Below are 22,145 nucleotides of genomic sequence, written 5' to 3'. Positions count from 1 at the left end.
TGAATTTCAATAGGGTTCCACTGAGCCCACCTCCAATGTCCTTTTTTCATATCATCTCATTTCTTCTGTATTTATGCCAAAATTTACATCATGAGTGATGCAAAATGCCAATAGGCTAGTGAGCAATAAATAGGAAGAAACTAATTATTTTATATATCATTTTCACTTTTTTTTCGTATCCTTCTCATATTTGTCGTATTCTCATCATAGCTTTTGTACCCTCCTCAAATTTATGTTTTTTTGTTTATTTTGAAATTTATTTAATATTATATCAATCTACTAGTTAAAAAAAATGCTATCAATATTTAACCAAATCATTTGCATACAAAAATTGAAATATCATTCTCTATTAACTATAAATTTAAAACTAACAATATAATAACAATAGAGTTATAAATTACAATTATTTTTTTACTAAATTTTTATTAATGCTTTAAAAAGGGAAAATTTAAATAATTACTTAATATAATTCCTTGATAATCATCTTATAAATGATTTTTTTTTTCAAAATTTTTTTTTCTATATATATAATATATTACAAACAATATAAATCTTTACCAAATATGTTGTAAAAAAAAAATATTTTAAATCATAATCTATGAGTTAGAACATTTTTTTTCCAAATATTTTTAAATATAATATAATTTAATTTTGGTTTTTTTTTTTTCAAATATTCCTTACATATATTTTAGTATCATAAAAAAATCAATCAACTTTTTTTTTTTTTTTTTTATCTTTACAATTAGATCTTCAATTTGCTAATGTCTTTATCACCAAAAAAATCTTCTAACTTTGTCATTCCCCTTTTGATTCTCAAGCCTTCTCTATTTAACTTTTCAATATTACAATTTATAATTTTAACTTGGTTATTAAGTAAATTAAATTTTATTTATCCCATTTGGAAAATAAATTCTTAAATACATGATGTATAAGATTATAACTCTTTAAAATTTACTTTAACTAATTGGTGACTTGTTTAATATATATTTTTTTTAATTGTGATACCTTTACATATATCCTCATTTTATTGATTGTAAAAAGAAGGTATAGTTAGAAAACTTTTCGATACTAAAGCAAACCACTAACGATAATTGTTCATCAACTTACAACATGGATACCCACAATTAATTTTCATGAAAAAGACTCTTTTACCATAAAATATTTTTTTAACCATAATAATTTTTAATGAGAAAAATTCTTTTACCAGGGAATACTTTTTTAACCACAAATTAATTTATGGTAAACACATATAGTCGTTGTGGTGGAAAGAGCTAGTCATACGTATTGAATTTTTAGGGCAGCATAAAGGCAACTTTATTTTAGCTTTTGGACTTTAGGGTGTCTCCTTTCAGAAAATCAGTCAATTTCCATTTAAGAAATTGCTTGACATCATTCTAGTGCAGCCCTCATTGTTATCTACATGTTCGACGAATCTTTAAATATTGGGAGAAAAGACTTGTGTTCTTTAGGTCAATGGAATGAAATTTCGTCCTCCATTCACCTACCAAGATTGAATCAATAATAATGTAAATTAAATTAATGTCATATAAATTGAATTTATAAATTTCACAAAAATTAAAATAAAAAATTGTTTTTACAAACAATTAAAATTATCAAAATGAGATTTTTGTTTTGTTTTTTTCTTTACAAAATAATTTATCAAATACTCTTATTTAAAAAAAATGCCAAAAACTTATTTTTTTTTAACTTAAAAATAAGTTTGAAAAAATAAAACCCAATAGAACTGAATTATTTTTTTTAAAAAAATTGTGGATTCATTTCCATAATTTCTCAACTGTAGTTCTACTTCTGGAAATAAACTCAACTGCCTTTTGCTTCAATTTGAAGTTTCAATTGAAAGCTTAGAAACCAAAATGACCCACAATCAAGTGCTTTCTAATTTCATTAAATGGAAGCTAAATACTTGTAATTTTTGTCATTTTTATAGTAGAACAGATTGACAAGCAAAGGATGCCACATGGAGTTTAATTTAATATCAACACTATAAATAAGATTTTCCAAGGTTTTCATGCTTGCTCATGAAGCAAAAGGTACAAAATATAATGGGTCATGTTGATTGAAATATAGGTAAATATTTGAAGTGGATAACAATACATTCTTATAAAAATATAAAAAAGACAAATGAGTGATTGACCTGTCATTGATCACCTAAAATGATATTAAATTATAATAAGGAAACCAGTCAATATATGAGTCTTTAAATATTAGCAGAAAACACTTGAATGCTTCTTAGGTCAATGGCACGAAATTTCGTCTTCCATTCTAACCTACCAAGATTAAATCTATAATAATGTAAATTAAATTAATCTCATATGAATTGAATTTACAATTTTTATAAATTTAAAATAAAAATTTGTTTTTACAAACAATTAAAATTGTCAATTTTGTTTTATTTTTTCTTTAAAAAATAATTTATAGAATACTCTTATTTTTTAAAAAGAAATGCCCGAAAAAGTGTTTTTTAAAACAAGTTCGAGAAAATAAAACCCAAGAGAACTGAATTTGTTTAAAAATTGGTTTTAAATTATAATTTGCAAATAAACTATAAGAAAACTAGATCATGGGTGGATAATGTATTTTGAAGAGAATAAAATTCAATTTTCATGAAATGGCAACAAGTTTTTGGTGAGGTTCTGAGTCATTCTTTTTGTTTTCTTTTTAAGCATCTAACTTAAACACTTATTTTAGGGCTAATTTTACTCGATCGAATCCTTGATATTTGATGTAAATACATTTAATCACCACATTTGATCAATGGTAGTTTCAAATTTTGTTCGTTAGCACTTTTGCAAATTTATTTCATTTATTTTTTAGGAGAATTTAGGATTAATGGATGGTATTTACAGGATGGGTAAATATCATTTTTTATTTATTTCCAAGTATTCGTTATTTTTTACACCTGATGATGAATCGGAAATCTTTTTTAAAGTTGTAATAAACATCTTATATGTCCTCTTGATTGCGAAAATTAATTAAGAGACTTCCAAATTCAGGATCTCCATATCCTACGTGCAAAAAGTGTTACAAACTGAATGTAAATTCATCTTTTTTTATTTAAAATAGAAAAAAACATACATTTTCTGAACCATTTCTCCAAATTGGTTCTCTGGAAGCGAGCAATGATGGCAGGGCAATACTCTTTCAAGACGATAAGTTTCGTGTTTGTATCTGTTGACTCACCAAAGGTCTCAGGCCTTACAACTATTTGCAGCTTGTTATCACATTTCTCTCTGTAGCTTGTTATCGAGGAGATTACTTCCACTATTTGCAAGAGTTTAAACCGGGAGCTCTTACATGTTGAAAAGAACCTCGTGGGCATGGATTGTCCTAGGGCGTCCTCTTCTTCTTCTTGTACTTCTATTGGTCCATGGGATTATGAAGTTTTCTTGAGCTTTAAGGGTAAAGATACCAGCCACAACTTCACGGATAATCTCTATGCAGCTTTATATCGGAAAGGGATTCATACCTTTAGAATCGATGATCTACGGGGAGAAGATATTGCACCAGGTCTTTTGTACGCTATTGAGAAGTCAAGGTTGGTTCTTGTAATTCTCTCGCACAACTATGCTCGTTCCAACTGGTGTTTGGACGAACTGGTGAGGATAATGGAGTGCAGGGAAGAAATGGGAAAAATAGTTTTTCCAATTTTCTATCATGTGGATCCTTCCCATGTGCGAAATCAGAAGGGCAGCTATGGAGAAGCATTCGCTTATCATGAAAGAAATGGGTTTGGCCACCAGACACAGAGGTGGAGGGCAGCTTTGAGGGAAGTGGGCAGTCTTTCTGGATGGCATGTACATGATTGGTCAGTACAGCATATGCATATTTTTTTATACATATATCTTCTGCGAGCATCTCTATAAAACAGAAATCTATTAGAGGGTCTAATAGGCGTATGCCTCTTATCCTAAAAAATCAAAATCTTATGTCATGTGGCAGTTAGTTCTTCCCAATTAAGAGACCATTTAATTTACAAATCTAGGACCTTTTACATCCTATCAGTAAAGCAATCTAGAGTTATTACATGATGATTTTCTCATCAGAGAACCAATTTGGAGTTCTTTTATTTTATTTTTTATTTTTTTGTATGATACAACATTACCTTTCAAAACATAAGTTGCATATAAAGGTCTTTTAAGACTTTAAGTCATGCAGATGGGGACTCAAGAGGAAAGACAAAAGTTTCTTCCCGAGACTTTGAAATTTGGTACTTTTAAAATGCCATCTAACATTTTGCATTATTCAAAATAAAGTCTTTCAAACTCTATCTTTATGCTTGAAACGCCATAAAGGAACTCTTTGTTTAATTTGTTCACACAAAAAAATGCTATAGATTTTTTGGGTGGGCTTTCCCTTCCCCTTTTTCATTTTGTTATGGGGAAATGGACATTTTAGTAAGATGTTTTATTTTGAACTGCATGTGTGATTAAGTAAGACACATTGCTTTTACTATTTTGGTAATCAATATTGATAATTGTTATAAGAAGGATTGCATTGTTATGAATGGTAATAAGTTTTACCTTTCTTTGATTAAACTTATTCAATTCAAAATCCAAAACAACATTATGTATGCTTTTCCTTTTGTGAAAATTTAATTCATTTCCTATTGCTTTCCATTCTTTTATAGGTTTAATCTGTTGGTATATGCAAACAACTATACTTCATTTTTTAGGTTATGTTTAGTTCTCGAAAAGTATTAAGAAAAATAAGGTTAAGCAAAATGATTTTATCATATTTTGTTATCCTATAAAAAATACCAAAGAAAATAAAATGTAATTAAAATTACATAGAAACTTACACATTTTTAAATGATTTAATCTTTATATCGATGAGTTAAAATAAATGAAATAACTTTGAAGTAGCAAATAAAAATAATTTATTGATTTTATATCTATTGTTTTTATTTTTCTTCACTCTTTTTTTCCTTCTACTTTTCCTTTATATTTTATTTACCTTGCATTTTTCCCTCGAATTTTCTGAGAACCAAATATAGCCTTAGTATTTTTTTATTTTTTTTTGTACAAACAAATGCCATCTTAGAATAGATCTAATGAATAAAAAAAACCTTATGAAAGTAAGTGTGAAAAGATTCAAATAAAGGTTGAACATCAGCTAAGAAAGGAGCAAGTAATCTTCTAGTATCTATGGAGGTGGGAAAGATGAATGAAGGACAACATTAATTAGAATGCCTCTTTTTTATGGCGTTCTAATGGTGCCTAAAAGATCTAATTAATTCATCTTTATCCCCTTTAACACATTCTATTTGCCCATAATTCAAGTGTTTATATGAAACCAAACATAGTCAAGTTTACTTCATGTTTTCTATTGCTTGTTACTCTATTGCCTCACCCATTTATGTGCCTTGCTGGTGGCAGGTTTGAAGCAGATTATATTGAGGATATCACTCACGTTATTTTGATGAGATTTAGTAAAAAAATCTTACATGTTGATAAGAAGCTCATTGGGATGGATTATCGTTTGGAACAATTGGAAGAAAATTTTCCTCTGATTATAAACCCATTATCAAATGATGTTCGCATGGTTGGGATTTATGGATTTGGAGGAATTGGTAAGACAACCATTGCCAAAGTTTTATATAATCGAATTGCTGCTCAATTCATGATTGCTAGCTTTATTACTAATGTTAGAGAGGATTCCAAAAGTTGAGGTCTACGTCATTTACAAAAGCAACTCCTTCAAGATATTTTGCCAAGAAGGAAGAACTTTATAAGCAACTTGACGAAGGGATCCATATGATAAAAGATAGACTATGCTTTAAAAAGGTCCTTCTTATGCTTGATGATGTTGATGATTTGAATGAACTAGAAGCCTTAGCTGGTGATCATAATTGGTTTGGTTTAGGAAGTAGAATTATTGTTACAACTAGAGATAATAATTTGTTAGAGGTGCATGAAATGGATGCATTATATGAAGCTAAGAAATTAGATCACAAGGAAACTGTTGAACTCTTTAGTTGGAATGCATTTAAATAGAACCATCCCAAAGAAGATTATGAAATAGTTACAAACTCTGTGGTACATTATGTTAATGGTCTTCCTTTTGGTCTTAAAGTTTTGGGTTCTTTCCTATATGGCAAGACAGTACATCAATGGAAAAGTGAATTGCATAAACTAGAACAGGAACCTAACCGAGAAATTCAATGTGTGCTTTTGAGAAGTTATGATGAATTAGATTGCACACAAAAGCAAATTTTCCTAGATATTGCTTGCTTCTTTAATGGAGAGGATAAAGATTTTGTTACAAGAATCCTAGATGCTTGCAACTTCTTTGTGGAGAGTGGACTACGAGTCCTCAGTGATAAGTGCCTCATAAGTATTGTAGACAACAACATATGGATGTATGATTTGTTATGACTTATGGGACGTGGCATTGTTGGACAAAAATTTCCTGAAGACCCTAGAAAATGGAGGAGATTGTGCTATCTTGAGGTTGTAAGTCATGTGTTAACAAGAAAAATGGTAAGAACAAAATGCAAATGAACCTACTTTCAAACTTGAATGATATTTAGAATACAAAAGCTTCAATAATATCATTTTTGTTGAAGTTACAAATCTTAATTTACTTCTATGTATTTTGCTCTTCACTTGTTATCTACTCTTGTTTGTTAGGGAACAAAGGCAATTAAAGGGATACTCTTCAACTTGTCTATACCAAAGCCGATACACATTACTACTGAATCCTTGGAGATGATAAAGAATCTTAGGTTGCTCAAAATCTATTTGGATCATGAATCTTCTTCTATGAGGGAGGATAATAAAGTAAAGTTGTCCAAAGACTTTGAATTCCCTTCTTCAGAGCTAAGATATCTCTATTGGCAAGGATATCCTTTGGAATCTTTGCCATCAATTTTTTTTATGGAGGACCTTGTAGAACTTGATATGCGTTATAGCAACTTAACACAACTTTGGGAAAATGACACAGTATGATTATTTTTTCATGTTTCTTCTTTAGTTAATCTCCAAAGTCCATGAAAGCTTATACATTGAAGTAATTGTTATTATTATTATTATTTTTCTATTACAGCTTCTTGAAAAGTTAAATACTATTAGACTGAGTTGCTCTCAACACCTCATTGAAATTCTAGACATCTCAATTCATGCACCCAATCTAGAGAAACTAATTCTTGATGGTTGTTCAAGTTTGCTTATGCTTCACCCGTCTATTGGAAAGCTGAGCAAGCTTATTTTATTGAATTTGAAAAACTGCAAAAAGCTTAGTAGTTTTCCTAGCATCATGGACATGAAAGCGCTTGAAATTCTTAATTTCTCTGGCTGCTCAGGGCTTAAGAAGTTTCCAGATATTCGAGGTAACATGGACCATTTATTGCAGCTTCATTTGGCTTCAACTGTCTTCAACTGTTATTGAGGAACTTCCTTCCTCAATTGGGCATCTCACTAGACTTGTTTTATTGGATCTGAAAAGGTGCAAAAATCTTAAGTCTTCCCACGAGTATATGTAGGTTGAAATCCCTTGAATATCTGTTTCTTTTTGGCTGTTCAAAACTAGAGAATTTTCCAAAAGTAATGGTGGGTATGGAAAACTTGAAAGAGCTTCTTTTAGATGGAATATCTATAGAAGGGCTACCCTCATCAATTGACCGTCTAAAAGGCCTCATTTTATTGAATCTGAGGAAATGCCAAAACCTTGTGAGTCTTCCAAAAGGCATGTGTAAATTGACATCTCTTGAAACACTCATTGTCTCTGGTTGTTCACAATTGAACAATTTACCGAGGACCCTTGGGAGCCTGCAACGTCTATCACAACTCCATGCAGATGGAACTACTATAACACAACCACCTGACTCAATTGTTCTCTTGAGAGACCTCCAAGTATTGATCTATCCTGGATGTAAAATATTAGCACCTATGATAGGTCCCAACACAGAGAATATAAACACTAAGACATTTGTCCTCTTCGGGTGAGAACGTACCACACTTTTGGATGCAAATACTTGATGATTCATTAATGAAAACGTTGACTACTTAAATAAGCAAAAACAAGCACTACAAACCAAAATACAAGGGAAACTGTAACTAACAAATAGAACTTAACAAATGTAAAATAGAATTCAAATAACATAGCATAATTAATGGAAGATAAATGACATAAAACTCGCAACACTTCATTTCATTTCTGCACGTTGAGCTATGACCCAGTCTTGCATGCAACTCACGTCCCCAAATATTTAGGATTTGGTTTATGCCCCCTCTCAGATTGTCGTGGCTTAACAATCCCTCCCCCATCAAGCGAAACCTTGTCCCCAAGGTCCATATGCGGAAATTGCTCAATCAACGACTGAGTTGTTTCCCACGTAGCCTCTTCCACTGGTAGACGCTTCCACTGAACCAAACTCTCTTCTTCAAACTTGTTTCCTCGTTTGACCCAATGAGTATCCAAAATCTATTCAGGTTCTAGTAAGATTATGCCTTCATCGTTCACTGGTGGCAGTTCCGTAGAATACCCACCAGATCGCCCACAATTTTTTTGAGTAGTGAGACATGGAAGATAGGATGAATTCGCGCTCCTTCCGACAGCTGAAGCTTGTAAGCAACCATGCTGATTTTTTGTATGATTGGGTAGGGCTCGTAAAAGTGACCAACAAGCTTTTGGTGGGCACGTTTGAAAATCAATTGCTGTCGATAAGGGTGCAACTTGAGAAACACCATTTCACCCACGTCGAAAGTCACATCCTTCCTGCTTTTATCCATTGTCTGCTTCATACGATTAATGGAAGATTCCAAATTTGCTTTAAGTTAACGCAACAACTCATCTCTGGCTACGAGACTTTGGTCTACTTCATGTAGCGAAGAATCACCACTACGGTAATTGTGAAAGAGATGAGGTAAACAACCATACAATGCCTGAAATGGAGTCATGCCCGTAGACGCATGGAATGTCTTATTATACCATAGCTCAGCCCATGGAATATAAGTGCTCCACTTGTGCGACCATTGATGAACAAAGCAGTGAAGATATTTTTCGACACATTGATTGACCACTTCCGTTTGACCATCGGTTTGTGGATGATAGGTGAAGCTGAGTTTCAATTGAGAACCTGACATTTGAAAGAATTCCTGCCAAAATCGACTAATAAAAATTGGATCCCGGTCACTAATGATTGATTTCGGAAGGCCATGCAACTTGATAACCCCTTCCATAAATTTTTCAGCCACACTCTTAGTAGTAAATGGATGGGACAAAGTTAAGAAATGTACAAATTTACTTAACCTGTCAACAACTACTAAGATTGTATCCTTGTCGTGGGAGGTTGGCAATCCTTCAACGAAGTCGAGAGTAATATCATCCCAAACTTGGGAGGGTATGGGTAACGGGTGTAGTAATCCAGCAGGGTAAAGTGTCTCAGATTTCATTTTTTGGCATGCCTCACAGTGTTTGATGTACGCCTGGACGAATTGGTGCATTTTAGGCCAATAAAATTTCTGAGCTAGCTGTTTGAAGGTCCGTAAGACGCTTGAGAGTCCACCAATTTTGGTGTTGTGTGCCTCATGCAATAGCTTAGTCCACAGCGTCACGCATGAAGGAATAACCACCCTTCCCTTAAATAACCAAAGTCCTTAGCACTGAGAATATAGACTTTCGGTTTAAGCCTTTGCCACCTGTTCTACGGACTGAATATAAGAATCCCCTTCATAAATAACTTTAATCTCGTCCCACAAGGTAACAGCAGTTGTGTGCAGATGATGTAGTACTGGACTATTTGGCTGGTGTGAAAGGGCATCTGCTACTGAGTTCTCGCTGTTTGGACGATAAATAATTTCGTAGTCGTAGCCCATTAATTTGGCTAGCCACTTTTGCTGCTCCGGCGTCGCTACACATTGATCCAGAAAATACTTTAAGCTGCGCTGGTCGGTTTGAACGAAGAATTTCCTCCTAAATAAATAAGGTCGCCACATGGGTATGGCTTCTACAATTGCAAGCATCTCCTTGGCGTAGGTTGACCATGATTTTTTTGTAATTCCAAGTGCAGGACTCATATAGGCAATGGGCTTGCCTTGTTGAGTTAGAACTACGCCAATCCCATCTCCAGAGGCATCGGTCTCAATGGTGAAAGAGTCATTGAAGTTATGCATAGCCAAAATGGGAGTGGTGGTCATTGCTCGCTTAAGAGCAGAGAAAGTTGTTTCGGCCTCTTCATGCCAATCGAACTTCCCCTTCTTGAGTAGGTTGGTGAGGGGTCGAGCGATAATGCCGTAATTTTGAACGAACTTTCGGTAGTAACCTATCAAGCCTAAAAACCCACGTAATTCAGAAATATTAGCAGGTCGGGGCCATGCGAGCATTGTTGCAATTTTTTTATCATCAACTTTCACTCCTTGCGGAGTGATGATATGCCCCAAATACTCTAATTCTTGCTGGTCGAAAACACACTTTCTCGCCTTAGCAAAAAAATTATGCTATCTCAAAATTTCTAGAGTTTGTGCAACATGTGTCACATGCTTCTCCCAAGTGGAACTATATATGAGAATATCATCAAAAAAGACCAAAATGAACTTTCGAAGATGAGTTCGAAATATTGAATTCATGATGGCTTGAAATGTGGAGGGTGCATTACAGAGGCCAAAAGGCATTATGAGGTATTCATAATGACCATTATGAGTACGAAAAAGCAATATTAGGAATATCAGGAGGATTTACCCTTACTTGGTGGTATCCGACTCTTAAATCGAACATAGTAAAATATGCAACGCCGTGTAATTCATCCAGGATGTCATCCATTGTTGGGATGGGGAAACGATCTTTGATGGTGACGTTATTAAGTGCACGGTAGTTTGTGCAAAATCGCCAGCTACCATCCTTTTTTTTATAAGTAGTATCGGTGATGAAAACGGACCAGTGCTAGGACGAATATGTCCGAAATCCAGCATCTTCTGCACCTACTTCTCAATTTCTTCTTTTTAGAAGTGAGCATATCTGTAAGGGCGTACATTAATGGGTTCAATGCCCTCTTTTAGTGTAATGCAGTGGTCTATCGCGCGCAGGTGGTACGGATGAGGGGTCTTGAAACAAGTCTGTGTACTCCTGTATTACCTGTTGCATGCTTGGATGATTAATACCATGAACTGCACCCTATAAGCCATCATCTGTAGTCGAAGGGAAACATACTGCAAATAACGTCTGGCCTTGTTGGTAATCTTTTGAAAGTTCCTTTAACGTAGCCTCCTAAATGGACAGCTCGTCCAGTCCTTGCAACCGTTGGGCTTGGTTATTCCAGATGAAGTCCATAGTTAGTTGCTTCCAATTACAAACCACGGAACCCAACATTTCCAACCATTGGATGCCCAGTACTAAATCAAGACCTGATAGGGGCAAAGAGAAAAAGGTGAGTTCAAACTTAGTGCCTTGTAAATTCACTGATACCTTATCAAACCGCCCTTGACATTTTAGCCGTCCATCGTTAGCAACTCGAACAATGAACAGTTTCATTGGTACTACTGGTAGATGCAACGTGTTTGCCAAACGAGCACTAATGAAGTTGTGTGTGGATCCACTGTCGATCAACACCATCACGTCGTGAGAGCCCATAGTTGCTGTCATATGCATCGTTCTTAGGCCAGTCCATCCAGTCAACGCGTGTAAGGTGATTTCAGGCTCTAGTTTTGGTTCTTGCACCTCTCCCGTAACGTCTCCTTGATCAATTTCTCCTGTTTGTTGATCAGTGACATCCTCACATACCATATTACCGGTGCCTGCGCAGCCCTCCAAAAGTAATAGCTGCGGTTTTTGGCATCGATGCCCAACCGTAAATCGTTCATTGTAGTTAAAGAAAAGGCCTTACGCCCGTTTCCTCTGCATCTCCTCCCAGGATAAATGTTTGACTAGAGCAACCGGAGTAGCAGGAGCTACACAGGTGGGTTGTGGAAGAGCTAGAGGAGCTCTCATAGGTGGTGGTCGTATGAACTGCCACTGTCGTGCAAGCTGCTCGTTTCTCATTCGTGTTAAATTGATTGTCTCCTTGAGGGAGTTCGGTTTAAACATCTGAATCCCATCAGAAATCTCAGCCTTTAAGCCGCCCATGAACGTTCTCACCTACGCCTTCTGCGTCCATCCACGTACTCTGTTGCCGAGCTTCTCGAATTCACGTTGATAGTCTCTCAACGTCCCCAGTTGCTTGATTCTTGAGAGAGCTTCATCAAAGTCTTCACAGCCTGATGGTCCGAAGCGAGCCCATAATTCAACTTGGAATTTTTCCCATAAAATCACATGTCATTCTTCCGGTAACGTCTTACGAAGCCACTGCCACCACTGGTTGGCCTCCCTTTCAAGGTGATAAGCAGCCATGGGAACCTTTTGGTGTTCTGTTGTGCCCTAGTATTCAAAGAATTGTTCCACATGGTTGAACCATTCGGTTGGATCATCTCCTGAAAATCATGGGAATTCCATCCTTGCCATTTTGGAATAAATGATCTGCCGACCCCCATTGTTGCCTGCTTGGTGATGGTTGTCGTGGTTAGGATTCTCCTGGTTTGCGATCAATATACTCGAAAATCAATTGCTAGCTTCCTCCATTTGCTGAAGTCCTTCATGAACTATACTGAGTCCAGATTCCAAGTGCTCAATACGTTCTTTGTTAGTACCCATTAGTAACCTGGCTCTAATACGAATGATAGGTCCCAACATAGAGAATATAAACACTAAGACATTTGTCCTCTTTGGGTGAGAACGTACCACACTTTTGAATGCAAATACTTGATGATTCATTAATGAAAACGTTGACTGCTTAAATAAGCAAATCCAAGCACTACAAACCGAAATACAAGGGAAACTGTAACTAACAAATAGAACTTAACAAATGTAAGACAGAATGCAAATCACAGAGCATAATTAACGGAAGATAAATGACGTAAAACTCGCAACACTTCATTCCACTTCTGCACGTTGAGCTATGACCCAGTCCTGCATGCAACTCACGTCCCCAAATATTTGGGATTCGGTTTACGCCCCCTCTCAGATCGTCGTGGCTTAACAACCTACCTCTTTGGGGTCACTCTTTTCATTCTGGTTATTGCATAGAAACAGTTCAAATGGGGTCAACTTGCGCTTGCCTTCTAGTTTTTTTAGTTTCAGGTCCTTTACAAATTTAGATCTAAACGACCTCAAACTAATAGAAGGAGCAATCCCCAATGATATTTGCACCTTAATCTCATTGAAGAAATTAGATCTAAGCAGAAACAATTTTCTAAGTATACCTGCTGGCATCAGTGAACTTACAAATCTAAAAGACCTCAGACTGGGGCATTGCCAGAGTCTCATAATAATTCCAGAGCATCCACCAAGTATCCGAGACGTAGATGCACTGCCCTTTTTCCAAGCTCATCTAGTGTATGCACATTGCAGGGGTTACAGTTCCTATTTTATAATTGTTCCAAACCAGTTGAGGACCAATCCAGTGATCAAAAGAGAAATGCATTACAAAGATTTCCACATAATGATGCGTCTTTCTCTGCTTTTGTTTCCTCTGTAACTACCACACCTGTTGTGATGCAGAAATTACTGGAAAATATTGCATTTAGTATTGTTTTTCCTGGCAGTGGAATTCCCGAGTGGATCTTGTTAAGGCCTTGTGTCCCGATGATCCACGTAGTTGCCAAGTGGACGCACGCTTTCAACCAAGATTGAGTTCTGGTTCAGTTGTGACAAAAGATGTCCGAACAGGGTGTCCGGACACACCCTCCGATGGTTTTGTCAGCCATGGTTCAAGAGATTAAGCAGTTGGCCTTTTTTTAGGTATAGCAAGCCTACCTTCCTCCTTGTGTGAAGGTCCTTATATATAGTATCAGAAGCTCTGCCTCCCTCTTTAATGGTAGGGAGACTTTTTGGCTCGTCATGATGCCTCTAAGTGGTGCCAGGGCCATCATCACCCTATTGGCAGCTGTCAGAGATCGTGGGAGGCAACGCAGTTGTCAGAGATCGTGGGAGGTGACTTACCATCATTTCTGTCCTTTCGCTCTATAGGTGGCGGAACGTGGGCTGTGGCAGGCTGTCGGAATGACGTAGTAAGACTTGCTTACTTTAGTCAACGATCCGGACAACATATTCGGATAGAATATGCTATCGTCCGGATGTGATGTTTGCGAGTGCCGTGTGCTTCTCCCTGAGGAAGTCCGGATAGGAGAGCGCGCCACGTGTCCCTCTTTGGGGAGTTCGGATGGAGTCGCTCCGGACAGCGAGGTGCACCATGTGTCATCAGGGGGAGGGGTCCCTACAGATCTAGCATTAGAATGTGGGATCGCTTATAAAAATAGAGCTGCCTACAGATTGGTACAATGATGACTTCTTAGGATTTGCTCTCTGCTCTATTCTTGAACATCTCCCTGAGAGAATAATATGTCGATTGAATTCTGATGTTTTTTAGTATGGAGACTTGAAGGACTTTGGTCATGATTTCCATTGGAAAGGAGACATTATTCGGTCAGAACACGTCTGGCTGGGTTATCAACCATGTTCCCAGTTGAGGTTGTTTCAATTCAATGACCCCAATTACTGGAATTACATTGAGATTTCTTTTGAAGCAGCCCACAGATTCAACTCAAGTGCATCCAATGTGGTGAAGAAGTGTGGGGTATGTGTTATATATGCAGGAGATCTTGAAGGAATCCATCCACAAAATAGAAAACAACTTAAGAGTAGGGGATGTAATGTAGTCGAGAGAAGCAGTGACAGAGATGGACTCCATGGAAGTGGAATGGACTCTAGTTCTAGTGGTAGCTGTCAGGGGCCCTCTAACAGTCCCACGCTCAAGCTCAAGCGCAAACACCCTCAAGAATGGCTACCATCATCCAGGCGCTTTCTTCCAATAAAAATCTCTCCTCTGTTGATTTGGTCATGCATGCTAGAAATCAATGATGATTTTTGTTGTCAATGATTCTTGGCGAACTCCTCGAATCATGTCTCTATATTATATCTTTATCAACCTCTGGTTAGTCTTCATCTTTTCTCTTATTGATTTATTTTGATTGAAGCAACTGAAATTCTTGAAGGAGTCTTTCTTCTTTTCTTCAATATTTTTGGCAAACATTTTTGTTTGAATCTGACCTTTGATTATACTGGAATATGTTGTTAAACTTATGTAAGTTTCTAACAGTTTGAGTTCTATCTAGCATTTTGTGGCGGATATGAGTTGTTTGAGTAAGAAAATGAAGCAAAGTTGGTGTTGGGTGATGAACCTAGTTGGTTCCTGCGGAGCAATTCCTTTCTAAATTAATGTAGCGGTGCCACCAGCTTGGAATTTTGCATTCTTATGAATTATTGTATATAATTGTCAGTTGTTCTTTATGCACCCAGTTAGTTTCACTGCTGTGACAAGTGCTGGAATGGTTTACTCAATTCATTGTTTATAGAATTGGGTGAAATGTTATCTGCTTGGATGGTCTTAACATCAGTAAGATGTTCAGCTTTAAGAGTGAAGATACAGAGATTTTAAAAATAGCAATGTTTCTAGAACCACTAATTTTTCCAGCTGCAAAAACATGTGGCTGGATGAGTTGTTTGTACAATGTTTATGAAGCTTTGTAGTTCTTTTGGCTTCTAGAGCATTGGAATTTATTAAACTTATTGTCTACTTATTTAATTTGAGGAACTAATTCTACTTTATTGGTTGTAGCCATGCACATTTTACTCTTCAATGATTTGTAGAGGTTTGAATTTTGTCCTTTTTTGGTCTTTATTTTTCTTTGTCATTGTTGATTGTTTCGATAACTAAATGCTACATAGCATTCTAATTCTCCAAGTTTGATTACTTTTTTGTAGGTTTGTTCACTTGTTTTCCTTGACACTTCTTTTTCTTTCCTTTGTACTTTCCAGGAACCAAACATAGTCTTAGTGATTAGCATATACATATAACCAAGTTAATTTTAGTATATTTTTTCCTTTGGTAGTCAACATTTTCTTACCATAGTGGAAGCATTCAGAATTGTTCTCTTTGAATTCTTTGTAGTGCATTTCATATTTCTCTTCTCAAACTCTATATGTCAACTTCTTCCTTACTACCTCTTTGGTTTGTTTTCTTTTCTTTCTTTTGTCTCAAAGCATTTTGCTATCTTCATTTCTTTTTCTTTTTCTAATTTCGTCTTCAATTTTGGATGAACTTCGGCTGATATACTTAGTTGAACATCTTGATTAGCTAATATTAGTCTTTCCAACTCCAATAAAGATGGTTAAGTTGGCAAACCATGAATTTTCGTATTGGATTTTGAATCATGTACTCTCTACTCATTAATTTTAGCTTTAGGATTTAATTATCAAATTTTATGACCTAGAAATTTTACATTGAGCATAGACATTATCATTTCACCTTTAAAATTTTCACTTTTTCAATGCATCGACATTTTTCTTGGGTAATGCCCTATCCTTGCTATTACCAAAAACTTTCCAAAAAATCCTTCTATTAAGGTAAAGAAGCACTTCAATCAATCAATAAGAGATTGAACTAAACCAATTAATCCAATTCTAACTTAAAGTTAAAAATCGAATTCAATTTCACATTATATGTTATGATTATGTTATAGATGATAAGCTAAAAAGCAATCACACAATTAGACACAAATCATTTATGTGGAAAACCTTGTCGATCTCAAGGTGAAAAGCCATTGGAGCATTCCCAGCTACCAAACTCTACTAAATCAATTATCAATATACAAGTGAACTGTCTAACCAAAAGCGAGTTCTAATATCAATCTCTCAGTTCCTCCTTTCTTGTGATCTCTACTTGACCCAAACTTGATCTTCCATAGCTTGATGTCACATTGGATTGCTTTGGAATCACTTTGAGCTTAAGCTTCTTACTTGGAAGTTGATTCACATGTTAAGACCTCAAAAATAGAAATTGGAGGAAGAAAGACATAATCGCTTTAAGGGGATACCCAGTGCTCTAATAATTATGTAAGATTGTTCAAGCTAAGGGAAAAATATTAATTCATTGACTCCAATGTTGCATTGATTTCCTTATTTGAATTTTGCCTTGTAGAGATTAAAATATCATAATTGTAAAAAATATTAATCTTTGAATTTTCATAAATATCAAAATTATTAAACAAAAATTCAGTAAAAAAATATTGGTGAGATAAAAAATGATCAAAACTTTAAAAAATATTAGGAAAAACCTTAAGGAATAATAAAATAATCAATAATGTAATTGTTGAAATTATTTTATTGAAGAAAAATAATTTATTTATGATAACATTTGTAATACATAACAATAACTTGCAGAACTTGAAGATGCCTTTAGTATTAAAAGGATCATTCATCTAATTTGGATCTATTCGACGATATAAAAACCGTAATATATGCATAGATGAAAATTTTGGAAGATTTTGCCAAAATTTCGTGTATCGGCAATCGATGACATGAAACAAGCAAACGAAAATTCGGTGAAGCGATTTTTCAGCAATTTTCGATGTGTTTCGATGATTTTTTGCCAAAAAAAAAATCATATTTTGACTGATTTATCGATAATTTTGCCGATTTTTCGATCTGGTCAACATGGGGTCAAAGCTTCAAAAATGTGCAACTATGCAAGCAAGCACTAGGTCTCACCTTTCCTTGGATGACCACTAGGCTGACCACTCATTTCTTAAATACTATGCACCAGACAAATATATAGGAAAACTATAAAAAATTATTTTCATAAACAAATTAATTCTAATTATTTTATTTTAAAATTTCATTTAATTAATCACTAAAAATATAAAACCTATCATTATAATTTTCTTAACTATTTTTTATATCATTTATATATTAATTAAATATAAAAATATAAATAATAAAAAAATTTATACATATATCATCATTTATTTTATATCATTTAATACAATTGAAATTAAATGAATTATAATTTTAAAGTGAGATATATTATAATCAAATATCATAATATTATTGTCAAATAACATTTGATGTAATTTAATAAATTTATAAAGTTCAAATTTTTTTATGGACGCATACGACATTATTGTCAAATATGATTAATTATATCATATACATAGATTTTTTTTTTTTATAAAACAACTTTAAAATGTCTATTATTGTTTATTATATAAGAGTTTTTCTCAATATTTTCATAAGTTTTGATCAACTTTAGACTACCTAAATTTTTTTTCAAAATATCTGTCGATATATCTTTGATATATCCGATATATCCGCAAAATTGAAATACCGATATATCTGTAATTATCAATATTTTCATCAATGAATATATGTATAATTAATTTTTGTTTAAAAATATTTAAAATTTTATTTACAACCATATATTTTTTTGTATTTAATTACAAATTTTATTAAAAAAATTATAAGTGATGATCATGTTTTCCTTATTTTATTTACAACAAAAGATATAAAAAGTCTTATTAGAAAAAATATCATGATGGTTTTATAATTTTAAAAATCAATTAAATCAAATTTGAAAATGAAAGTTTAATATCTCATACCATGAAACTACCTAATGTACGGTGGTGGAGGGTTGCATAGGTAGTTCTTAGAATTTAGCCCACAAATTACCAATTTTTTTAATGAATTTTTTAATTAGATTAATAATTATTGGTTATTTCAATAATTCCAATCACATAAGGAAATATGCAATATATATGAAAAACCTCCCACAAAGTCTCCCAGACACTTTATCTAAGTAAAATATCATGGGGTAGGAGATTCCAATGGTAAAATATTCATTAGTTATGAACAATTAAGTACATAAATTTATCTAGTAGTTGCTACTCCTTCAAACTTACGCTCCATTACTACACCTAACCCATGTTGATGATGTAAAACTTTTATGCATCTTAGTGGACTCCTCAACGCCTTAAGAAGGAAGCAATACTTTATCACAAAGCCTTGAACATTGGCAAATCAGTTTGAGAGTTTTGAGTTAAATGCAAAGAGTAATGATTATATATATATATATATATATATATATATTAGGTGAAACCTAAACCTAGTGAACTTAGGACAAGATTTCGAAATCATGATTTTCCCAAAAACAAATTTGTAAAATGATAAAAATTGTAAACTTCACAAATTGTCCAAACTAGGCAATTTAGGGCTTGAATGCTCGAGCGCCTTTTAAGCGACCCTTGTTGACGCTTGTGCACTATTAAGGACTACTTGAGTGATTGATTAGGGTGCTTAAGCGCTCAACTTTAGAATCCTATTTTTCAATTAAATTAAACACTCAATTTTCAATTTCCTAATCCCAACTTTATGCCTTCCTAAAGCTCATTAACCTTTTCATAGCTCACAATACTTACCTGTATTTTTCCTAGTTCATTTTTTTACAACTTTGAGTCTTCACAAGCAATGTAAGTTGTAGGAAAGTATGTATAGTATTAAACTAGGATAAATAAAACAAAGTAGCCAATTTAGTCTAAATAGACTAATGTAGTAATAAAAAAATTATAATTAAAATTAATTTATTTACCAAATTTTTATTTTAATATTTAATTTTGTGCATGGATATTTACTTAAATATAACATATACAAGTATAAATAATAAGTGCAACTTGAAAATGTTTTCCATGAAAGTTAAGCTATTGTAGAGGTTGTATAAGGATGTGATAAGGGACAAAAGTCATCTTAGTCTATGAGATAATATATAACAACCATTATAGTTTGTTTCCCTTTGAAAGGTGGTAGACCTTCAACAAAATCCATGGAGATATTAATACATCTTGTGATGGAATGAGCAATGGTTTTAGTAAACCTTATTAAGTGCATAGCATTAGGAAGGCATTGGAGTTTATGGTTTACCACTTCCTTTCAAATTTAAGAAAAAAATTTACAATTGTAAAAGAAAGTGAGCAATCTATTTTGGTCATTGCAATGCATGGTTGCTATATAATGAGGTTTGAGTAGTAGGAGTGATTGAGCTCACAACTTGCACATTGACACCTATTGAGGAGTCAAGGTGCAACCTTGTAATTCTCTCGGAACACTATGCCCAGTTCAGGTGGTGTTTGGATGGATTGGCGAAGATCATTGAGTGCAAGAACCAAAATGGAAAATTAGTTTTTCTAATTTTCTACCACGTGGAACCATCATATGTGCGAAAACAGATGGAAAGTTATGGAGAAGCATTTTCCAGTCATAAAGACCATGAGGAGGGAAGGAGGAAGGTAGAGAGGTGGGGGGCAGCATTGACGGAAGTGGCCAATCTTTCTGAATGGCATGTACAGAATGGGTAAATATAGCTTGTTTCATACAATCTTTTGCAAGTTTTCTTTGTTTTTTATACATGATGATAAAATAAAAATCTATGGAAAGCTATATTCGCATTTGTCTTGTCCTGAAAAATCAAAGTCTTATTCATTATTAAATTCAAGGCCTCATTCTAGTTATTAACAGATCACCTAGGTTCATGGCCCATAAAAGTTAAAATAGAAAAATCATATATTTTCTAAACCATTTCTCAGATGTTTCACAGCAAAAATGAAACAAAGGTTGTTTTCTAACAAAATCAAAAAGAATAGTAGATAGGACAAGAAAACCATGTCGTCCTAAAGATCAACAAAAATCAAACATGCAAGATATCCACATTCAGACCATAGCAAAAATGCCCATAGATGGTAAGAGAAAAGGAAGAATTAAATGATGATGAAGAATAATAGTGAATCCGTCACAGTCATACCTGAGTGTGCTCCCCTCTTATAGCTGGTAAAATGACCAGCCCTCCTTTCTCCTTCAAACGTCCTCTCCCTTCTTTTTCCTTTCCATTTTCTTCCTCTGTAGACACTCTTCTTTAGCAGGTTTTGTCGGGCTTCTAGCTCTTCTACTACATCTCCATATTCAGCCAAAATCTTCTTATGTTTCTTTTCTTTCTACCAAAAATCGGAATTTCTCTTTTTTAGAATTCTCTTTTTTTTTCCTGGTTTTTCCCCTACTCTTCTTAAAATTAAAACCCTCCTCTCAAGCTTCTCAATGTCTCCTCTTATATCCCCCCTCTCTCTGCTCTCGTAATCTACCAGTTTCTTCTTCCCGATGGTCCTTCTCCACTTCCCCACCAAAACTCTTTAATTCTTAAAAAAAAATCCTGTTTCTTTCCCAATGTGGGTTGCTGCTCCCACTTCACCTAAAACTCCTGAATCTTCCTTCCCCTCAAGATAATTAAACACAGTTGGTAAAAAAAAAAATTTCACATCCATGTATAGTACACAAAATTATCATACTAAATAACATCATTCTTTAAGAATATTAAATTAAAGAAAAGCAATATATGAAATTGTTAAATTAAATAAAAACATTTTACAAAATCATTGAATTAAATCAAAATGTGTTACAAAACTATTAAATAAATAAAATCATTTTTCAAAAGTATTAATTTGAATAAATAAATAAATAAATACACACATATATATATATATATATATATATAACATTATTAAATTAAAAAAAGTATTTTTTTCTAAAATTATTCTAATTAAAGAAAAGAATTTTATGAAATTATTTAGACTAAAAAGGAGCAATTTAAAAAATTATTACATTAAATCAAAGAATTTTACAAAACTATTGGATTAAATAAAAATATTTTATGAAATTTTTAAATTTAAAAAAAAATATTTACCACATTATTAGATCAAATGGGAGAATTTCATCAAATTATTAAATTGACTACATGAGTAAGAAAAAAAAGTATTATAGAAATTAATAATAATGATAATAATAATTAAAAAAAATTAGTGAGGCAACCATACCAAAAACAAGTCATGCAATCCATGCAAAACAAGTCATGCGAGTCATGGAAGCCATTCAAGCCATGCAAAACATGCCTAAAAGGTGACCTAGGTGGGCCAAGTAAAACTAAGTAGGCCCAAGTGGGTCAAGCGTGTCTAAGTGAGCCTAAATGTGTCCAAATAGGCCTAGGCGGGCATGGTGTGCCTAAAATGAGTTAAGGTGTACCTAAATAGTCCTAGGCAAGCCGAAAAGTGCCTAAGTGACCTATGGTGAGTTTGTGTAAGCTAGAAGGTGCCTAGGTGAACCTAAACGGGCCTATGTGAACCAGAGTGGGTCTAAGTGAACCTAAGTGGGATCTAACCTAAGGACAAAGGATGACCAAGGTCACAATGTGGGTTCAAAGGAGTCACTCAACAGAGGGTCCCTGA

At 34.0% G+C, this 22,145-nt stretch overlaps 1 protein-coding gene across 1 annotated transcript; it reads left to right on the top strand.

Moving 5' to 3' along the window:
- The first annotated feature begins 3,235 nt into the window (after positions 1–3,235).
- Positions 3,236–7,407, top strand: LOC132253153 (disease resistance protein RPV1-like). The gene is made up of 3 exons (XM_059734561.1): positions 3,236–3,826; positions 5,397–5,590; positions 7,322–7,407. Exons 1-3 carry the CDS (start codon positions 3,339–3,341, stop codon positions 7,405–7,407), a joined length of 768 nt encoding a protein of 255 aa, XP_059590544.1. The 5' UTR covers positions 3,236–3,338.
- The last annotated feature ends 14,738 nt before the right edge of the window (positions 7,408–22,145 follow it).

The sequence above is a fragment of the Vitis vinifera genome, chromosome 18 (assembly GCF_030704535.1).
Source record: "Vitis vinifera cultivar Pinot Noir 40024 chromosome 18, ASM3070453v1".
Taxonomy (NCBI): Eukaryota; Viridiplantae; Streptophyta; class Magnoliopsida; order Vitales; family Vitaceae; genus Vitis; species Vitis vinifera.
This window is presented reverse-complemented; position numbering and strand designations above follow the sequence as displayed.